A 20784-nucleotide genomic window follows, 5' to 3' on the forward strand; every position below is an offset into this window, starting at 1 on the left:
TCCCTCTTCCTTGTCCAAAGCATACAGTGTGCTTTTCAATCATTGTATATTCTTATAATTCCCAGTTTAACCTCGTTTCATGGAATATGTGCAGACCACAACAGTGTGAACCATATTCTTTTTATTTGTTTCATATATAAAGAAATACACAAAATACTTACAAACTGTTCCAAGACAACTTGAAGTCAAAGAGCACATGACTGAAACTGACAGAAAAAAGGTAAAACGAAATGCATCCAACTGATTGCCAACGCAATTTTCACCCATTCCTTGCTAGGACAGTTTACTCAGAAAAGAACATTGTCATCTATTAATCACCCTCATGTTGTTTTAAACCTTTATGACTTCTGTGGAAAACAAAAGAAGATTTTTGAGTAAACTATCCCTTCAAAACGAATTCCTCTTTGATGGTACAGTTCACATATAGTACCATTAAAAGACTCCACTCTTTCGTCCCAGCAACGTGTGGCAGCTTTTTCTGGTCGTGACCTCTGAAGCTTCCCTTTGCTAAGTGCTACTCTACAAGATGACGTCTTGAGCTACAAATACTCTTTGAAAGTTACTGTAGTGACATCTAAATCTGAAGTAGTGGTGAAGGTGAACTGTAACAGACCAATGATTCTCTCCGAGTCGCAATGCATTTCACACAATTCATCCAAGCTTTAACAATTGACAATTTTGCACCAATAATGTATAAAAAAATATACAGAACGATCAAAATAAAAATTGTGTGTAAATTTGGTCGAAAAATCCTACTCTGTATATACCTGTAAAAAAATTGCAATAACATTTCCATAACATTTGGGAAATGTCAAAAAGCACGAGGTGAGAAACAGTTAGACCGTCCTCAAAGGCAGTGAATCTGTTCTCCTGTCTAAAAACAGACCTAAATCAACTTAACACCACATTTTAAAGGCCTGTTCACACCAAGGATGATAACTATAATGATAACAATATTAAAGTCCACACCAATGGACAATAACATGGTTTATAAATCAATGTTTTTATCATATAAATCTTTCTGAAAGTGATTACAATGATAATTCACATAGAATTAGATTATTAAAATTTTATAGTTATAGTAATCATTACAGTTGTCATCTTTTGTCTGAATGGCCCTTATCCCATTTGACAACATTTGAAATAGTTGTTTAGCACACCACAAAATAAGTTTCTGCGGGTCACAAGAACTGGAATTAAACAGGTGGCGTCTTGAGATCAAATCCAGAGTGGTCTAAAGTTAAGTACCTCTTATTTCCCGCCAAATCGTGACTGCTAACAGATCATAACCTCTTTGCAATAACCAAAATATCCTGAAGTTGTGATATCACAGTCTTTCAACAAAGCATTTCTGCTTTACATTCATCATCTGTCAGCCTTCCTGGCTAATTAGCATTCATTTATAGAAATAAATAAAACTGGATAATTTAATGAGTACACAAACGATGTCATCAGTATCCCACTGTCTCATTGTGTCTTTAGTGTGTCATCTGTGAAAGTGAGGCACCCATTTCCTCCTCAATCTGTGAGGTTACTTCCTGTTCTTCGATCATCATTTCTTGGTCATTGATTTGTGATGTCATAATAGTCCCATCAATCTCAGCCTCCTGGTCTTTGCATGACTCTTCTTCTCCCTCAGCCTCGCTCTTCTCCATTGCCGTGTCTGCTTGGGTGTGTTTCTCAGCAGAGACGCCCTCCTCTGTCACCTCTAAAACACTGCAGAACTCCATCTCGTGGATCTCCACATCGAAGGGGGTCGCAGAGGGGACCGAAGGAGAGGACTTACAGCCCACACATGCCTGAGAAACACACAGCATATAAATAAAACAATCACCACTCAGTGTTTAGTGGTGTATTGTGTGGCCGTTAATCTCTGAGAGATTTAAACTTACAGAAATGTTGAGAGCACGAGGCAGGCGTCCAGTGCGGATCCAAGGGTGAACTTGACTCAATTCGCTCTTCTGCTCTTCAGTGAAGCGAGGCTGCTGTTTCTGCATGGCTCTCAGAGCAGCGCGGTCTGCTTTCAACACAGAATCTCTGTCTCTGTTGCAAAACACATTTACTGGGTCATTTACTGGGCTTTTTACAATGGGTGTGTATGTAGTCATGGTGTTAGTGTGGGAAAGCTTTTCTTTTTACGATGTGTGTGAAGTGACATTTCGCGTCATAATGAGATGCATCAAAATGTATGTTTTATATAATCACAAATCAATAATGGTGTTGTATAGGGGTGGGAATCGAATTCTGGATATGATTTGACTCCACTTAATGATTCTGGTTCTTTAATGAATCTTTTTGTAATTTTGAGAAAGAATGAGGGCAGAATTTGCAAGGCATGCTATGTGCCCCGTATCTAACAAAACAAAACGAAAAACGAAAATGTTCCATTTATAATATTTTAAAAGAAACTGATCCAGCTCGAAAAAAAAAAAAAAAAAAAAAAAAAAATCAAATAATATTAAAAAAATGTTCCATTTGAAATATTTTCAAATTCTGGATATGATTTAACTCCATTTAATGATTCTGGTTCTTTAATGAATATTTTTGTTATTTTGAGAAAGAATGAGTGCAGAATTTGCAAGGCATGCTATGTGCCCCACATCTGTAACAAAACAAAACTAAACAAAATAAAACGAAACAAAATGAAAATGTTCCATTTATAATATTTTAAAAGAAACTGATCCAGCTTTTGGTTAAAAACAAAACAAATAATAATAATAATAATAATAATAATAAATTAAATACAAAAATAAAATGTTCCATTTAAATATTTTTTGAATTCTGGATATGATTTGGCTCCATTTAATGATTCTGGTTCTTTAATAAATCTTTTTGTTATTTTGTGAAAGAATGAGTACAGAATTTGCAAGGCATGCTATGTGCCCCGCATCTGTAACAAAATGAAACACAATGAAACGAAACAAAACAAAAAACACAAAATGAATTTTTTTCCATTTATAATATTTTAAAAGAAACAAAAAAAAAAAAAAAAAAAAATAATAATAATAATAAATACAAAAATAAAATGTTCTATTTAAATGTTTTTTAAAATCTGGATATGATTCTGGTTCTTTAATGAATATTTTTGTTATTTTGAGAAAGAATAAGTGCAGAATTTGCAAGGCATGCTATGTGCCCCATATCTGTAACAAAACAAAATGAAACAAAAAACAAAAATATTCCATTTATAATATTTTAAAAGAAACTGATCGAGCTCTTGGCAAAAAAAAAAAGAAGAAAAAAAAAAAAATTATATATATAATAAATTTAAAAAAAAAGTGTTCCATTTAAAATATTACTAAATGTAACTGATCCGACCCTAGTGACATACTGAAAACTATGAAGTATTGAAATTACCGGATGGGCAGCTGGTAGGTCATCATAGTCTTTTCATCTGTGTTGGCCATGAGGAGCCAGATAGGGTCTTGTAGGACACATTTGATGAACTGTGCCTCTCCATCTCCCTCTGCTGTCTGCTTGCGGGAATGGCTGTTCTCTGATGAGTCCACACTGCCAAAGTACTGGCTTGTATGGCTGCTCTGACTGCTTCCTGTTAGTCAACACAAAAGAGAGGAATTAAGTTATGTAACACATGTGACACTTCTCAACAAGTAACAACTGCTGAATGACATTCAGTTCCTTCATACTAAGGAACACTCTAATCCATAATGCCTAAATTTATCCATTTATATCATTACTTATATAATTTTCAAGGATATTCATTGCTATCATTAAGCACTCACTAGTTCTACTTCCTGAAGAGCTGCAGCCATTGGACCCTGATCCAGAGGATCCTGAGCCCGACCCAGAGGAGCCAGTGCCTGATGACCCAGAGCCTGAGGCGGCCGAGCCGGTGCCCGAGCGAGAGTCTTCCTGTAAGAGCAGGTCCAGCAGATCACTGGAGGTGGACATGGCGTCTTGATTGGAATCATTTGCTTCACCCTGCAAAAGACAATAATTTAAAGTTACTGTGCTAATATTTTATTAAACAAATTATGTTACTGAACGTCGCTGTGATATCAAAATCAAAAAGTAGATTGAAAAAATTGAAACACTACTACTGACTACTGTAAAGCATGTTATCTGTAAACCTTTTTAAGGCACATTATTATTGCAACAGTCCATTTTCTTACATTTTCATTTTCTTTTGAATCCAACGCTGAACCTCTCTGATTAGAGGAGGTCTGTCCTCCCGCTCCACCTCCTTGTCCCACCATAGGAGATGTGGTTTGTTGCCCTGACGCCAAAGCTGATGCTACCTCAAACCGGTTGCTTGGTGACTCCTCCAGCTGCAGCAGATTTAAGGGTGAGGAACATCTGGACTGAAAGAGCGGAGACTCTGCTCCTTCTCGCTCCACGCCTGCCTCTCTTTGGCTGATGGAATGAGGAGTGCTGGAGCGAGAGTGTGCGCGTGGGACTGGGGTCGGAATCTGACAGGGAGCAGGAGACGTCATGTTGGCAGTGGGGAAAGGGAAAGTCGAATTTGGGGTGTAAAAGGGCTGAGGAATGCCCATGTTGGGCTGTGGAAACATGTAGTTGGGTAATACCAACGCCATCATCGGGGGCACCATGGGAGGCACCATCTGTGAGTTCTGAAGGGGGAAGCGTAGCCCCGCCTGTATGCTGGGGTCTGAGATGGGATGGGAGAAGGGGGGATAGACAGGAAATAAAGGAAGGACGCCGGGTGGGTACGGGACAGAGTGAACGCTAGCTTGTGACCCTGAGGTGGGCCATGAAGAGGAACTGGCTACAGGACCCATGGGTATGGAGGAATTAGATGGCCTGTCCAGAGTGGGAACCCCCGGACGGAGACCTCTTAGTGGGCCGGCTGAGCTACGAGACCCCATTTGCTCTGAGGCTTCCTGGTGCTTCAGTCTTTTGCCTCCTCGACCGCGTCTACGACCACTACTACCTGCTGCTGGGTAATCACGAGAGCAGCGCACACCTGAAATTAAGAAAATAAGATAGTAAGGGATAATGTACATCCAGCCAGTTTAACATTAGATGTACATATGTACATTATCACACTCATTACACGGCTACTTGCCACAGAAGTCTCCTACTCTGTTTACGTTGTATAGACAGTGCAGGCTTCTGTGTTTACGTCCGAATGCCGACTCATTATTGGCCGGCTCCTGCGTCAGCATCACACGCATGCGTCGTGCTGCTCACGTGAACAGCGTTGGCCAATACTGAGTCGGCGTTCGGATGTAGAACCTAGAAGCCTGCACTGTCTATACAATGTAAACAGTGTCGGAGACTGACAGCGGAGATGAAATTGTTGAAGTCATAATTTTTGTTTTGTTTTTGCACAAAAAGAATTCTCATTGATTCATAACATTAAGGTTGAACCACTGTAGTCATGTTGACTATTTTAATGATGTCTTTACTATTTTTCTGGAACCTGAATGTGGTAATTATGTTGCTTTCTATGGGGGATAATAAAAAACAACCTCTCGTATTTCATCAACAATATCTTAATTTGTGTTCCAAAGATGAACGAAGGTCTTACGGGTTTGGAACGACATGAGTAATTAAAGACAGAAATTTCATTTTTTGGAGAACTAACCCTTTAAGGGATAATGTACAGTCGTATCACTTAATGTACAGTCATATCACTTAATACACAGCTTTTTAAATAATGACAGGGACATGAAATATTGATCTTAGAAGAAACCATTTTAAAATCTTACTGTTATTATCTTATCCATTACAGTGTACAAAACAATCGTTCTAGCAACAAGACGAACACTTCAACAATATTACCATAGGCCTATGGCACCAGCTATATTATGCATGTCCTCACCTCTTGCTAAGGGTGCGGTCGCTCGCTGGCGCACAGCTGAGGCTGGGTCAAACACTCTGAGTTCGCTCAAGTCTCTGAAGCGGTACATAAAGTTCTGCTCCTCTTGCTGTGTGTGAGCCGACAGGACTTCTTTCGTGAGACCCAACATTTCTCCTCCTCTGGATCCTCCAGCTGCCCCTGCTCCTCCTGGACCTCCTCTTCTTCCTGCATCCCTATCAGGAGCAGGGCTAGGGGGCAGAGAGGGCGTGGCTGTGGGAGGAGCTTGGGGTTGAGTGGCAGGAGCAGCAGCATTTGGAGTAGGAGGTGCGTCCTCCATTACGATATCTGTGGTAGTGAGGAAAAAACAGAAAAATGTGAAGTGGGGATGATTTAAAGAAACTAGGGTCCAAGGAACAACCACAAGAACAAAAGAAAAAGACACTTGCATGACAAAGTAAGATCTAGCAATTGAAAACAACAGTTTTATACATTTGACACCATGATTGCTCTATGTTACAGACACACATTATAAACTTATAAACACTTATAAAGCCCTAAATGGTTTAGCTCCTCAGTGCTTGAGCGAGCTCCTATCACTTTATAGTCCTTCACGTCCACTGCAGTCTCAAAATTCTGGCCAGATGGTAATACCTAGAATATCAAAATCAAATGCATGCCGTTGATCCTTTTACTATTTAGCATCCAAACTCTGCAACAGTCTTCCTAGCGTTGTTCGAGAGGCAGACATACTCTGTCAGTTTAAATCTAGACTAAAAACACATCTTTTAACCTGGCATACACATAACACACTATCACATTTCTATAATTCACATCCTTTAAAGGATTGTTAGGCTGCTTAAATTAGGTCAACCAGACCTGGGAACACTTCCCATAACATCCAATGTACTTGTTACATTGTAAGAGTAATGGATCCTATGCTAATATTGGTCTGTCTGTCTCATTCTTATCCAGTAGTCAGCCAGATCCGGTCTGTATCCAGTCCAGATGGTAGACCTGCACCTAGAGATGACCACAACGCAACCCTGAATGTCAGCGGAGACCATGATAACTAGACGAGCCCTAAAGATAGATCCCGTGAATACCTCGTCGGCTCGACAGCCAACGGCACAGACCCTCAGAAAAAGACCACGAGAACCAAACAAGTCCTTTGCACAGACCCTATGGCCAGCTTCAACTCCAATTCACAATCTGACTTGTGATGAAGCCTGGAATCATACCCACACCATGATGGTTTGTTTGACCAGAGGAGGACTGGTCCCCCAACTGAACCTGGTTTTTCCCCAAGGTTATCTGTCACCTGATGGAGTTTGGGTTCCTTGTCTCTGTCACCTTTGGCTTGCTTAGTTAGGGACACTTAATATTCCGCAATATTATTGATTTGACTGCACTGACACTGGATGAAAACTGAACTGAGCTGTATGTTGACATCACTCTTTTCTGCAGAGCTGCTTTATGCGGAATTGAACTCATTTCATAATTGATGAAATTTACACAGAGATTGAACTGAACCAACACTGAACTGACCTCAGCTGAACAATGACACTATTTTCTTCTTTTGAGCTGCTCTACAGCAATATTGAATTCTGTTTGCATCAATGATCATTATTTTCATTTTATCACTGTAAAGATGCTTTGAAACAATCTGTATTGTATAAAACGCTTTATAAATAAAGGTCACTTGACTTGACTTTTTCCCACCTGACTCGGGAGGTTTTTTGTCCCCCACATGGACGATGGTGCTGCTGAAACTACACTGGGAGGTGACAGACGCGACACTTTCAGCTTTACTGTGCATGGCCAGTGGGGGTAACAATGCACTCTCCTCTACCAGAGACACAGATGGACCTGCAGGTTAAAGTATCTGTTAATACACAGCATGTCTTAAGCTATATACACTCCTGTTCAAAAGTTTGGGGTCTTTTTCTGAAAGAAGTCTCTTATACTCAGCAAGTCTGCATTTATTTGATCAAAAATACAGTAATATGGTGAAATATTTTTAATCTTTTTACACTTTTTTTTAAAAATTATTAAAATAAATAAGATGTTTTAATGTAATTTATTCCTGTGAATTGACAAAGCTCATTTTTCAGCATCATTACTCCAATCTTCAGTGTCACATGATCCTTCAGAAATCATTTTAATATGTTGATTATCAATGTTAAAAATTATGCTGCTTAACCATGATGCATTTTTATCAGGATTATATCATGAATAGAAAGTTAAAAAGAACTAATATAAATCTATTGTAATATTAGAATGTATTATACTGTATGTATTTAATTTAATGCTTCATTGATTAATTCATAAAAGTATACATTTCTTTCAAAGGAAAAAAAGAAGAAAAGAAATCTTATTGACCACAAACTTTTGACCAGTAATGTATAATTTTAAAATGTCAAGCAAATTTAGTGGTATACTAATGCAAACACGACCATTTGCATAATCATATTTGATATACAGTACATTAACTGTATGCAAAGTTTTTTTTTTGTATTGAATCAGTATTAACACTAAATTTGTTTGAATTGTGGTGGATTTATTAATCTTCTCAAGCTATGGAGAAAGCCTAGCTAATGACACATTACATAATTAATATTCATGAGTCAAACCATCACATAGTAGTATTCATTAGTTTGTCAAATGCTTACAAGCTCAATAGAAAACATGCAAGCACTCAGTGTGTATATACATGCCATTGTTCCCATTTAACCTGTTAATATTTATGCAAACCTTTAAATAAATGAAATTTGCTCAAAACTGGCATTTCAGTTTTGCTGTGATATCAAAATTGGTATAACAGTCAAATTTGAATGGTAGTCGTAGTAATAATGGTAGAGGTGTTGCACAATATACTGCATACAACTAAGACATGTAACTACCATTGAAACACACATGATTAGTACTGTTCTGCTTTAGTTTATCATTGCAGAACCCACCTTTAGCATTGCCTGGAGCGTCCTGCTGTTTGTCATCATCGGATGTGGATGAGGCAGTGCAGGAGGAGGAGCCACACTTTCTCTTCACCGTGTTCGGGATGTTACAGCTCTCCAGATACCTGATGAACCAAACAAAACACTGAGTCCAGGACCTGCCATTGGTCTTTATTTACACACAGATATTGCTCTCTATACAATTATGTGATTACTCTGCAAACACAAACCTTATGATGCTATCCAAACAGTTGATTTGCTGATAAGAGTAGGTGGTGGGTGGCTCCTTCGGCACGATCAGGGAAGGTACGGAGCACTTCGAGGGTGGAGCAGCGCTAGGACAGAGACTGCTGCTGGGCTCTGCTGCTTCACCTGCTTGCAAAGCACCTGTTTGTCAGACACAGAGAACATCTTTAGACAAACAACCTTAAAAAAGAGATGAAACTACGATTTCAAAATAAACTGCATGTGTCTGTGTACCTGCTGTGGTATGTTTTTTAGGAGGAGGTCGGTTGCGGGATTCAATGAAGACTTGTTGTCCGCTGGTCTTCACCATGTGAACATCTTTGCAGATTTGCTGGAAGGTCATCTGTTTAAAATGCAGTTCATTTAATTAAATCCTTTTATTCCAATAACAGTTCCAATAAGAAGTAAAACTATATAACCGCCTGTTACTGCTTATAATTCATGTGTAATCTTACTTTGTTTAGACCACAAACGGTTTTAAGGTTTGTGTCTCTAAACACTTACTGGTTTGTGGAACTGTGAGGGGTCCTCCAGACCCGGCCCGCTGCTTTCTGATGAGGAGGCGGCACTGGGCTGGTGCTCGTGGGATCCGTTGCTGGTCAGGCTGCTGTAGCCCTGAGAGCTGCCGTTGTGGACGGGCTGCACCAGGAGCCTGTGAATCTGCTCACTGAGCTGAGGGATGTCTGGGGACAGGGTTCGCTCCTCCAGACCCCTCGGCGGCGTAAAGACGTCCTCATTCAGTGGAGAGCTGGACAGAAAGAATCAAGAGGTAAATATGTGTATGTACATAGTACAGTAAAAAAATATAATATGTGTGTTTATTAGTTGTTAGTTTGAATCATTCTAGTGAGTCATTTCATCAAAAGGCAACAGTTCAGTTTCTCTCACTTTAAAATTTGCATGTCTACAATTATATTATGAGACTCAGGAAATCAACAAAGCAAATCTATTATGGTTGTCACCATTTTGTCAAATTCTGGTGTTGACTTTTATAATGCTATATAAAATAGCTAACCAAACAGTGTTGGGAAAAACTCTTGTGTGTGTTACCATACTGACCAAACAAAGACAATTCATTTCCAATAGGCCACATTTTGATAAACTGAATGGCTGTATGAAGCAGTGCTGATGTCTACATGTGTATGTGTGTGTGTAGCAGCTTGAAGCCCTGTGAGTCTCTGCATGCTGGGAGAAAATAAATGGTCCTTGGTACATTTTGAGCTGATGAAAAATCTGTCTGTGTCAGCATGACACAACATGTGCTGTTGAGTGTGATCGACTGTCCACACATTACATACTGGTGTGTGTGGGTGGTAAGGGATTGAGGAATTACGTGTGTATGTCTGTGTGTGCACATGTCTAGAAGTGTGCACAGGTCGAAAAATCAAGGTGTTTTAGCACTGAAGATGGAACTAGTTGTGCATATTTGAATGGTAGTGTACATAAATATAAGATAAAAAGATCAATCACTTATCGCAAAGTCTGATTTGAATCACTAACATCAGGTTAAACAAATAGCAAGGGTTTCTCAATGTTAATTTCGTGTCTTGTGTGTACTCATATACATGAATACTTACGTTCTGACTTTGTGGCGTCCAACAATGAAGGCCACTTTCCTGCTCCAGGGGTTAATAAAAGAGGACCAAGAGGTATCAATGGTCAGATACTCTCCGTTACGTGCACACATCCGCAAGGGAGAATGTTCAAACGGCTGCCCAGCAAACTGTAGAACTGAGAGAAAGAGAGAGAGAGAGAGAAAGTGAAAAGCTGTGCCATACCGCTCTCATTAAAGAAAGGAAATGGACAAAGTTTAGAGAGAGGAAGGGAGAGTGACTCACTCTTCTTATGGATGGCCACCATAATAGGTCTGTCATCTGGATGGATGTACAGCAGCACTGGGGTTCCCACCAGGTCCTGAGGCAGGTACCCTAAGAGAGGAACTGCCCGCTCATCCACCTCCTGAAAGAGACAGCTGGGGGTGTGACTGGTAGTGAATATCCTCTTATCCGGCGGAATGCGAGGGGCTGAAAGAGGGAATGAGAGCAAGCAAGACCAAAACAAAGATTAGAAAGGCATTTTTATTTTTCTATCAATTTATTTCAAAATGTGGTGAAAAACTGATGTGCTTTTAAAAAAATAAAAAAGTACCCTCATATCCTGAGTGCACTCTCTCTGCGATGAGTAGACAGCAGGGTTGTGGGTAAGCCATGTCAGAGTCTCGTAGTGTGAGCAGGTAGGGGGTCAGTCTGAACGGGTAATACTTTACATCACCACCGGATGAGACGTCTCCACTGATGCGACAAAACATGGACTTTTCTTGGGTGCAGTCCACTGGTGGAGAGACTATAAAGGGAAAGAGAGAATGTTGTCAGAATGTTCAGTTTTTGGTGAACTATCCCTTTAAGACAAAAGCATTATGACACTTTCTGGTTACTGTAACATGCCATAACACAACCAAAATACACCTCACACAAACATACCAGAGCCGATGCAGGAGGCCCATGGCGGCAGTCTGCAGGGTGCGGTGTTGCTGTAGAAGGTGCTCACATCTTGAGGGGCCAGCAGCTCAGAAAACAAAACCCCATGCAGCTTCTCTGGCTTACTACGCAGAAGAGATGAGCCCTGCGGTGAGATGTACACAACTTTCCCTGACAGGAACGACACCGCCATGGAAAACGTGTCCTGCACAAGAGAAAAGACTCTTTTGTAACTTCTTACAAATACTGTACATTGTCAGTGTCAGTGAACAGCAAGGTTATACAGTTATTGTTTCTGTAGCAACTGTCTAGGTCTCCATGACAGAAACAGGAGTTGGATAAAGAAGAAAAGAAGTAAAGCTGTGTGCCATGTTACAGTAAGAGAGCTGAGGACGAGAAAGAAAACTCTGGATCATTATGACAATTCTTTGACTTGCATCTTCATCTTGTCTTCATTGGAAATAAAAAAAAACGTACATCAACACTACTTTTCATACAACAATATTCAAATACTTTTCTACAATGGGTTTGTGTGAGAGTCAACGTACTGTATTTTTGAGTGTGTATTCACAAGTGATATTGTCCAGTTCTTCAACAGTGAAGGTGGAGAGATCGAGACTACAGCCATGACACTCCTCAACATTCCACTGGTGATAATACTCCTGATTGGCTGCAAGATTCAAAGCATAAAAAGAAAAGCCTTTATATTAATACATACATCACTGGAAGCACAAACTCTATTACTATTAAAGGTGAAGTGTGTAATTCCTGTACTTCTAGTGGCAGCAAATAGATTTGCAAAATATAGTGATTATTTTTAAACGCTTTACCTAAACATGTTCCTCATCTTTCGTCGTTTAGACAAAGACAGTCCCACCCAAAACTCGTGCCATTGGTTGAGCCAAAGTTACTATATTGGGCTGGTCGGGATGCTCAAACAGAGCAATGTTTTGATAGCACCACAGAGCCACAGTGTTTAACCTTGTTTGACGAAATTAATCAACATAGTTGAGCTGGAGAAAGTATTTTAACACTGAAAAAGAATTGCATACATCACCTTTAACTCATTTTAAGCCTTTCCTGTAAAACAGAGCATACAAAACCTAAATGTGAAATTCCCGCTCACCTCTGACTTGTCTGACACAGCTGAGGGCATATTTGAGGGCATTAAGGGTGCTGGAGCGCCCCTTCATCTTTTTCTCTGGTGGCAGGCGGATCTTCAGCTCATTCAGGGCTCTCATCAGCTCTTTCTGTGTCTGGACACGAGCAGACTGATCACTGCTGCAGCCGCTGGTGGACGGCGGGTCCTGTTCGGAGCTGGCGCTCAACAGACTATAAGCCAGAGAGCTGCTGGGTGGAGAAGGGCTGTGCGAGTTTGAGCTGAGGGTGCAGAGATCAAAAACAAGAGTCAAATTTAGATGTTGTTCAAAGCAGTTTACTGATGTTTTTTAAGACAAAAGTAGACACATTTGCAGGCAAGGGGATGTCATGCTCCAAAATTGGAGGAAAAAAAAAGCCCCATAAAAGTATAAGAAAAGTGATTGGTGTGCTACAAGTCTTCCGAAGTTATATAATAGCTCTGTGTAATGAACAAACCAAAGTTTACTGACTTGATTTCAGAGACAGGACATTAATATCATCAAATGCCATTCTCTGGTGTCTGTAACCTTAGATGCCATATTTGATTTGAGAACTGCAGCTAAGGGGAGATTATTAGTCAATAAATAACTTAAATGTCAGGCAGTTCATCACACAAACCTATCGTACGGCTTTAGAAGACTTTGAAAAAAAGCGAGGACCACTTTTGTGATACTTTGTCTTTTCTGGAGCTTGACAGCCTGTGGCCACAATGAAGTTGTTGTATTGAAAAGATTTTCTCTCTCACCTCTTGTTGCTCTCCGTAGTCTCCAGACACATGGCCGAGTCTTTTCCATTCTGACTAGAGGAACTCTGATAACTTCGGTTTGACAGTCTCCCTCTGGATCCGCTGCCTCTCTCCATTCCACCTTCACTTTCCCTCTCCCCAGAGTCATTTCCGCTTGATAGTCCATCCGTATCATCGGAATTTGTCCCACGGTTGTCACCTGTGGGTCCCTTGGGATCAGATGCCCCTCCTGTCTTGATATTCACCGGATTCGATGAGGGAGAGCTCTCACTCATGCCGCAGGATCTGTTTACAAGCCCTGCCTTTTTCTCAACTCCTCCTGCTCCTCTAGCTGTATCATTGCTGGGGGCGGAGTCTGAGTTGTCATCACTCATAATAATACTGTACGAATAGGCGGTTGCCAAGGTGATAAGATTCACCTGATAATAGATTACACAGAGTTGAATAAGTTCACTAAGTTGGACTGCTTGAACTACAGTGGGAAATCATTTTGGTGTAAATATTCTTCACAGATTTCTTCCGCAAACAAGAATCATGGTATATCCGGGTGTCTCGGCACCCCGTCCTTTGTTCTTTCGCTCCTCTGGAAGCAGTTACTGGTCAAACCAAGTAGTGCAAATGTAAAATTGTTTGTTAACAGCAGAAAACGTTGTTCATCTCAGAAAAACAGACAGGACTGGTTGTTACGAAACAGACTTGGCTGCTACCACAGAGCCAGATGGAGTATGACAATGCTAGAGAAAGTGCAAAAAAAAAAAACAGCCGCTGGGAATTTAGGCTCCTTGGGTTCTGTCCATTCGGTCTTCTCTTTGCCCTCTGTGTCACTCTATCTCTTCTCGGAGAACAACTGCCAGGAAAAGGAGTAAAAGAAAAGGTGAGCATATGGACAAAGAGACATACTGAGCAGGTTAGTCATCTTCAGTGAGGTAGCCTAATTTTAGCTAAGATATAAAATTATTTGTGAACAGCCTGGTCTTTTGACAGGAAGTTCTTTTCAGGAGTGTTTTTGTTTTTCAACCAGGTAAATTACTAGCTTTTATTAGCATTTGCGCAGATACAGACGGATACTGCACGTGAGAGCTCAGATATTTCACATTCACTGCTATGCCTTTTCTGGTCTCCTTGGTTACCAAGACTACTTTCTAGATCCACTCTACCTTCAACTACACAATCTTGTTTTGTCTTTTGCATTTACCAACTACAGGGAGCAAAACAAGGATCTATGTAAACACAAAAAGACATCAGGTCACCAACTTAGGTATTTGTCTCACATGGCAGACCATGTGGATTTTCATCAAAAAGTCCTGAAAAAAATGTCACAGTTTCCACAAAAATATTAAGCAGCACAACTGTTTTTGACACTAATAAGAAATGTTTCTTGAGCAGCGAATCAGCATATTAGAATAATTTCTGAAAGATCATGTGACACTGGAGTAACGGCTGGAGTATTAAAATAGAAAAGAGTTATAATGAAATGTTATTTACAATATTACTGTATTTTTTTATTAAATAAGGCAGCCTTGGTGAGTGTAAGAGACTTTAAAAAACAATAAAAAAAATCTTACTGACACCAGACCAAACTTTGAATAGTAGTGTAATAGAGAGTTTTGAGGCTTCAACTTTACAAAATTATATCTGAGTGCAACTTCCACATCCACATTTATTCTCTGTCTTTATCTATCAAGGAGACTTAGGCCCGGTTTCACAGACAGGGCTTAGCCTAAACCAGGATTAGGCCTTAGTTCAATTAGGACATTTAAGTATAAGCGTGCCTTAGAAAAAACATTACTAGTGTGCATCTTGAGACAAAACAATGGAAGGAACATATTTTAAGATATGTCAGTGCAAGTTGCTTTGAGTTAAAACAGCTCAAACATGCATTTTAGTCTGGGACTAGGCTTAAGCCTTGTCTGTGAAAGTGGGGGTTAATCTCATAAGACAACCAGGTGATTGAGTGAGTAATATATATATATATATATATATATATATGAGTGTCGTCTGTGTTCTGGCAGAGTCTTTTGTGCTTCCTCTCTGGGATTGTTACAGTCACCCTAATGATCTGTTACCATTTCTGGAGCTACTGAGGTAAGACCTACACATTTAGCAGTGCAACTGTGAAGGTGCATTTACTGCAAATAGTGCCTCTAAACAAGCAACACTAAAAACTGAGCATGTTGCTAGAAACTAATTCTAAGCCAATCAGTTATACTAAGGCATATTAACTGTGTGGTAAAGTATAAATACACAAGGAAAAGTAGCTGGCCGTACTAAAAGTGGTAATGCAAGGAAATTGGTACTATGAAACTCAAATATGTCCCATTTTGAAGATGCACAATTATATTTATACAGTAATGTATCTAACCATTTGCTTTTCTAACCATTTACTGACCTCAAACACACCAAAGCACTGTTTATTAATATATAATATATAAGTAATATTTGTTAAATGTGAAAATCTCTAATCAGTTGTTTCCAGATGGGAATCATATATCAGAACTCTTTGTTAGAATTTATAAACATCCTTTTCTTTAGAGATTCTTTGATGCATAAGGAACTGTTACTGAACTATTTATAATTCACTTAAATAGCTGGTTTACCAGACACAGATTAAGAGTATTTGCACAGCTTTGATCAGCATGAACCTTTTAGCCCACGACTAGCTTGATGTGTCCAAAAAGTCATTACAAAGAGTACAACAAGTGTAAAGGTGTTAAAAGGAAACTGCCTTGCAATTAAATCCCATCCATTAACAAAATGCCAAATGTTCTAATCATGAGGCAGCTGAAGGGAGGAAGTGAAAAGGCCATTTCTGAAAGTACTAAGCAAAGCACGCAATCTGTTTTTGAAACTGATATACATTTTCAGAGAAAGGTGTCCAGTTAAAAGGGTAATTATAACTTCTCCATACTAAGAGGTAAGTGTCTTAATGTTAAGGAATGTCACTCGTACACAGTGACCAATGGACGCATCAGTTATATCAAGATGCCTTATCAACATGGAGCAAGTAAACAATCTTCACAGATGCTGCTTTTATTAAGACAGACCATGTGTTTCGCTTTTCTGGGCCAGATCAGGGCTGTTTGTTTGGAATTAATTTGTGTGTGGGCGTTCTCCTCATGCATACGCACTTATGACACCTGTTCTGCACCTGTTTACACTTGTCCATGTTCTGCAAAGAAACAGAAAGCTGCATCACACATGTAAACTATAGGATACAGAAGAGAGACCATGCTTTGTAGGTCTAAGATCTAGTCAGACATCCACTTGGTGGTTCATTTTACAATTACATATGTAGTGGAGGTTGAAGATGTTAGAAAATATGCCTACATAAAGAGCATTTATAAAATACACATCCCAGAATATTTTCTTTGGTGTACAGTAAATGTCTAACTGAAAATCAGTGGATTAAAGGGAGAGCAAGTTTGTGTCTACAATCTTTTTTAAATTAAAAATATAATTAGTACATATGCTCAGGACATATGAGAGCTGTTGGTCATGTCCTTTTACCTCTCACTCACCCCTAACTTCCTGTTTTCAGTTTATTGTTCCTTTTTTTTTTATAAATAAAACCCAAAAAGCTCAAAAAGACAATACTAATACTACTACTACTAATAAAACTATATTATTAACACAAATTGAACCTTTCTATGTCTATCAGTTGGTAAGAGTGAATATTATATTAATTTCAATGCTTCTTCTTTTATTGTTCTTATTAATCTCCACTTATTAAAAACTATTAGACTTAATTAAAAAAGACAGAAAAATCTCTGAAAAAAATAAATAAATAAATAAATAAATAGATAAACAAGATGAAAAAACACGATGCGTCATGAGTTTCGTTCTGCGCATGAACGAATTTACATTCCCGCTGGGGTGCCTGACGCTAATGCGGACGTGCACAAATTAAAGTGTGGAGAAACTGGCTACATTTTAATCAGACGCTCTCAATCCAACGGATATACAAACGGTTCACCTTCTATTCCTTCAGTAGTTTCTACTGAACGACACAAGAACTGCTACTCTCTGCAAAGCATCTTCGCTTCCATTACAGTCGTGATTCACTGTCTGCGCGCGCTGCCTGTCCCAGCCTCGCCTCCGCCGCGTGCGTGGTAAATCAGGCTGAGCGCTCCACAGTGCTGTCCGGAAGAACTGCTTCTATCACAGCTTTTATTGGTATGTTTAATCAGTAAAATCAATCTGAGTTTTAACAGACCAGTTTTACCTGAGTACGTGATATCAGTTCAACTTGCACTTTGACTGTTTTTGCTGCTGCAGATGTTTGGATGTGATTTCACAGGCATCCCATAAGCTGTCACTGAACTGTTGCGCTGCAAAAACTTATTTAACTGATAATGAAAAAAAGTTTATTATAAGTTAGTTGAAAATGTGCGTTGTGACAGAGAACCCACGCGATTTCATTTTACAGTAACGCATGTACTAATCGCAAACACGATTCAAAAATGGCAGAGTTCACAGAGCGAGCTGCTCTGGAAAAATGTGCGACCCAAGTTATTCAAAGACTGGGAGCAATTTATTTAAAAACAAGGCCATAAGCATATTATTTCATGTGGGGTGTCACGTGCTTTGACAGACCATCTGTGCGGGTAATGTGGAGGTGCGTTTTCTTATCATTTTTGGGGAAATCAAACTAGAAATGACATTGTCACTGCACAGTAACTGGAATATTAGGAAATAATCCTACATCACTTTTAATTTAAAAAGAAATGGAACTATCCAGTAACTGAAACTAAAGTATTAAAGTTAGTCAAAACTACTCGTAGAAAAGAGAAAGAGAGAAAAATAAACGAAACCACTTTTGTTTTGAAATGCAAAGAATGTCATGTTGCCCCAGTGCAATGCATCACGTTTTCCCTGAACTGTCATCTAGCCTCACATAACCAGACTTTCAACTAACAACAAAGAGCTACACACTTATACAGGAAAAGACCTCCAGATGAACAGCATTAACCATCTGTCATATCTGAAATAAAAAAACTCAATCAATGACACAGTAGTCTTGGTCTATGAACAGCTCCATAGAATACACTGAAATAAATAGGGGAGGGACCCCCAGAGTTTGGTGAACTCTGATCTGCAAATACTTACAAAAGACATTTGACCAATAGAGGACCTAAATGTCACAGATCGACCTCTTCATCCAATACAAAGAATACAATCTGAGAAAGTTGAGTACAGTAGCCTATATTTTGAACGTATTACTTGTCAGTTACCATTTATTATTTCTTCAACAGAATCCCTGGATGACATATCCTGTTACTCTCATTCGTTGCAGGGTCTAAAGTATTTTGCATGTTTAAAATCTCGTGTGACTGATGCCACCTTGAAGCTGAGACTGTCATCAGATCAGTTTTTTTTTTTTTTTTTTCCTAAAGGCTTTAGTCTTTGGTATTAGTTTAAATCATAAAGGGTTTCTTCTGCTGAACCCCTGTGATCAAAATTATTTAAACTTTTCATAAATAACAAATATTAATATATATTGCATTTTTGCTTTAATTTTAAAACAATTAAAATATGTATACAATTTATTTAATTAATTTTGGTATTGGCATTAATATCACAGTTTCATCAGCCACCTGCAGTTCCTTCATGAACCCCTAGGAGTTTGCAAACTAATGCCCTAATGCAGGACTAAGCCTTTTTAAATGTTTTCTAATGAAAACTTTTAATCTGTGTGGTCCAACACATAGGCTAAAAATATTTTAAAAATACAATTATTCATCCCCTTAACTTGAAAACATTTCAGCTGGAGTTTACAGTGTCAGATCAGTTTTACACAAGACCACGTAATCAATCATACAGCTGAGCTGTATATATTACAGTACAAGACATGTAAAAATCAGAAGGACAGACTTTCAGTTGCCTGTGAAATGACAATCTAATTGGCATAAAGGGATTTGCAAAAATTACAGCTCTCAAATCAGTATTTATTTGCCTGAACAGACTGAACTCCTCTGGCAATTACAGTAATAAAAAGCAGTAATCATTAAAAGGCTGTGCCCTACAGCCAATTATTCTTGTATAGACAATATTATCAAGCTTCCCTGCTTAGTTTTAGGAGGTCAATTGTGAATGCTTAATCCTTACCAACTTATCCACAACAACAATCTATTAGACAGAACAATATGATAATGAGAGTGGGGCTAGTTGTCACACATGCTACTCAAGTGAATATTTCTCTAGGTTTATTTTCAAAAGTTAGCTTCTGTTAAGGCATAAACCTTAAAGTCTGTTCTTGCTCAGGAAAAAAATCCAGTTTACTGACCACAAGTTAAACTTTTGTGACTGACAACATGCCCCAACCACAACATTACAAAGCCTATTATCTCCTTTTCAACCAAATGCAAACAATAAAAAAATTATGAAGCATAAAACAATTCATGAACCCGCAAAGTGCAAAATTACCAAACCACTGGTTTGTCCAACAAATATTGTAATCAATAAATTAATGACACTCAAAACTGACACAACTTACCCTGACCTGAGATTTATGAAAAATACCTTGTTCTAGTGTTTTAAAACAAGGTATTTTCATTTCAGTTAAAATAAACCTGTTTTATATTGTTGACTAACTACTACACTTCAATGACATTGTAATAATCTTATTTAAAGTGGCATAATGAACTAACAACACACCAGCAACAGGGATGACAAATCATCCATAATGATAACACCCTTAAATTAAGATTACATGACTACAAGATGTTTGCTTCGCTTTCCACACGATTTCCTTTCTATATCTCATATTTATATCAATTTACTTTGTATGGTAACTTTAACTTTTCATTAACAGAGATTTTGGGGGACTCTGGCAAGCCAAAGAAGACTGTATTTGTATGCGTGATGCGTCACAGTTTTACTTTACTCGCATGCACAAAGCTATGTCATCAAAAATGTAGATAACCTTAAAGCAAAGCATGGGACAGATTGAACAGACTGTAAGACACACAATATGATGGCATGGTATAAGTTAAGATGTTTGCATTTCAACCAGCTTCATTATGTTGGCTTATTGTGCAACGGTCAGTGGCTATTTGCAAAATATTTCATCCAAATCAGCACATTCCGCTGGACAAATCTAATGTTGTAAACATGCGAACAGAAAATCAACTTAACAGGACATCGCTAGTATAAAAGGCTCATTCGTGACAGAAGAAACATGCTAAATATAACCTCCTGATTAATGTTGGCCTTACCTTCTGAGTCTTGCTGCTCCGTTTTCTCTTGAACCAGAAGACAAATTTTCCTATGTCGGAAAAGTATTACAATGTATCCCTGGTATTATGAAGTCGACGGAACATGAAAACGACGTTTTAGCATCTGCAGTCCACTGGCATTGCGCTGCTATTGTGTGATAGAGATTTGTTTCCCCATGACTCCAGACACACACGAGTACACGTGCTTTCCAATCGGTCTAAAACA

The 20784-nt window shown here is 38.8% G+C and overlaps 1 protein-coding gene across 2 annotated transcripts; it reads right to left on the bottom strand.

The window, feature by feature from the left end:
• Positions 1–106: 106 nt before the first annotated feature.
• On the bottom strand, positions 107–20777 carry per1b (period circadian clock 1b). Of its 2 annotated transcripts, none has more exons than XM_051901520.1 (18): positions 20559–20777; positions 13345–14191; positions 12586–12839; positions 12008–12129; positions 11463–11664; positions 11131–11325; positions 10821–11006; positions 10560–10713; positions 9487–9730; positions 9217–9325; positions 8967–9123; positions 8743–8861; positions 5807–6130; positions 4134–4945; positions 3744–3942; positions 3358–3550; positions 1893–2043; positions 107–1799 (listed from the first exon to the last, which is right to left on the bottom strand). In XM_051901520.1, exons 2-18 carry the CDS (start codon positions 13716–13718, stop codon positions 1479–1481), a joined length of 4116 nt encoding a protein of 1371 aa, XP_051757480.1. In that variant the 5' UTR covers positions 13719–14191; positions 20559–20777; the 3' UTR covers positions 107–1478. The 2 variants fall into 2 exon arrangements, with proteins under 2 accessions (XP_051757480.1, XP_051757481.1); XM_051901521.1 differs by lacking the exons at positions 13345–14191; positions 20559–20777 and adding exons at positions 7505–7651; positions 12290–12492 and having other exon boundaries at positions 12586–12723.
• Between the last annotated feature and the right edge of the window lie 7 nt (positions 20778–20784).

Source organism: Ctenopharyngodon idella, chromosome 7 (genome assembly GCF_019924925.1).
Source record: "Ctenopharyngodon idella isolate HZGC_01 chromosome 7, HZGC01, whole genome shotgun sequence".
Taxonomy (NCBI): domain Eukaryota; kingdom Metazoa; phylum Chordata; class Actinopteri; order Cypriniformes; family Xenocyprididae; genus Ctenopharyngodon; species Ctenopharyngodon idella.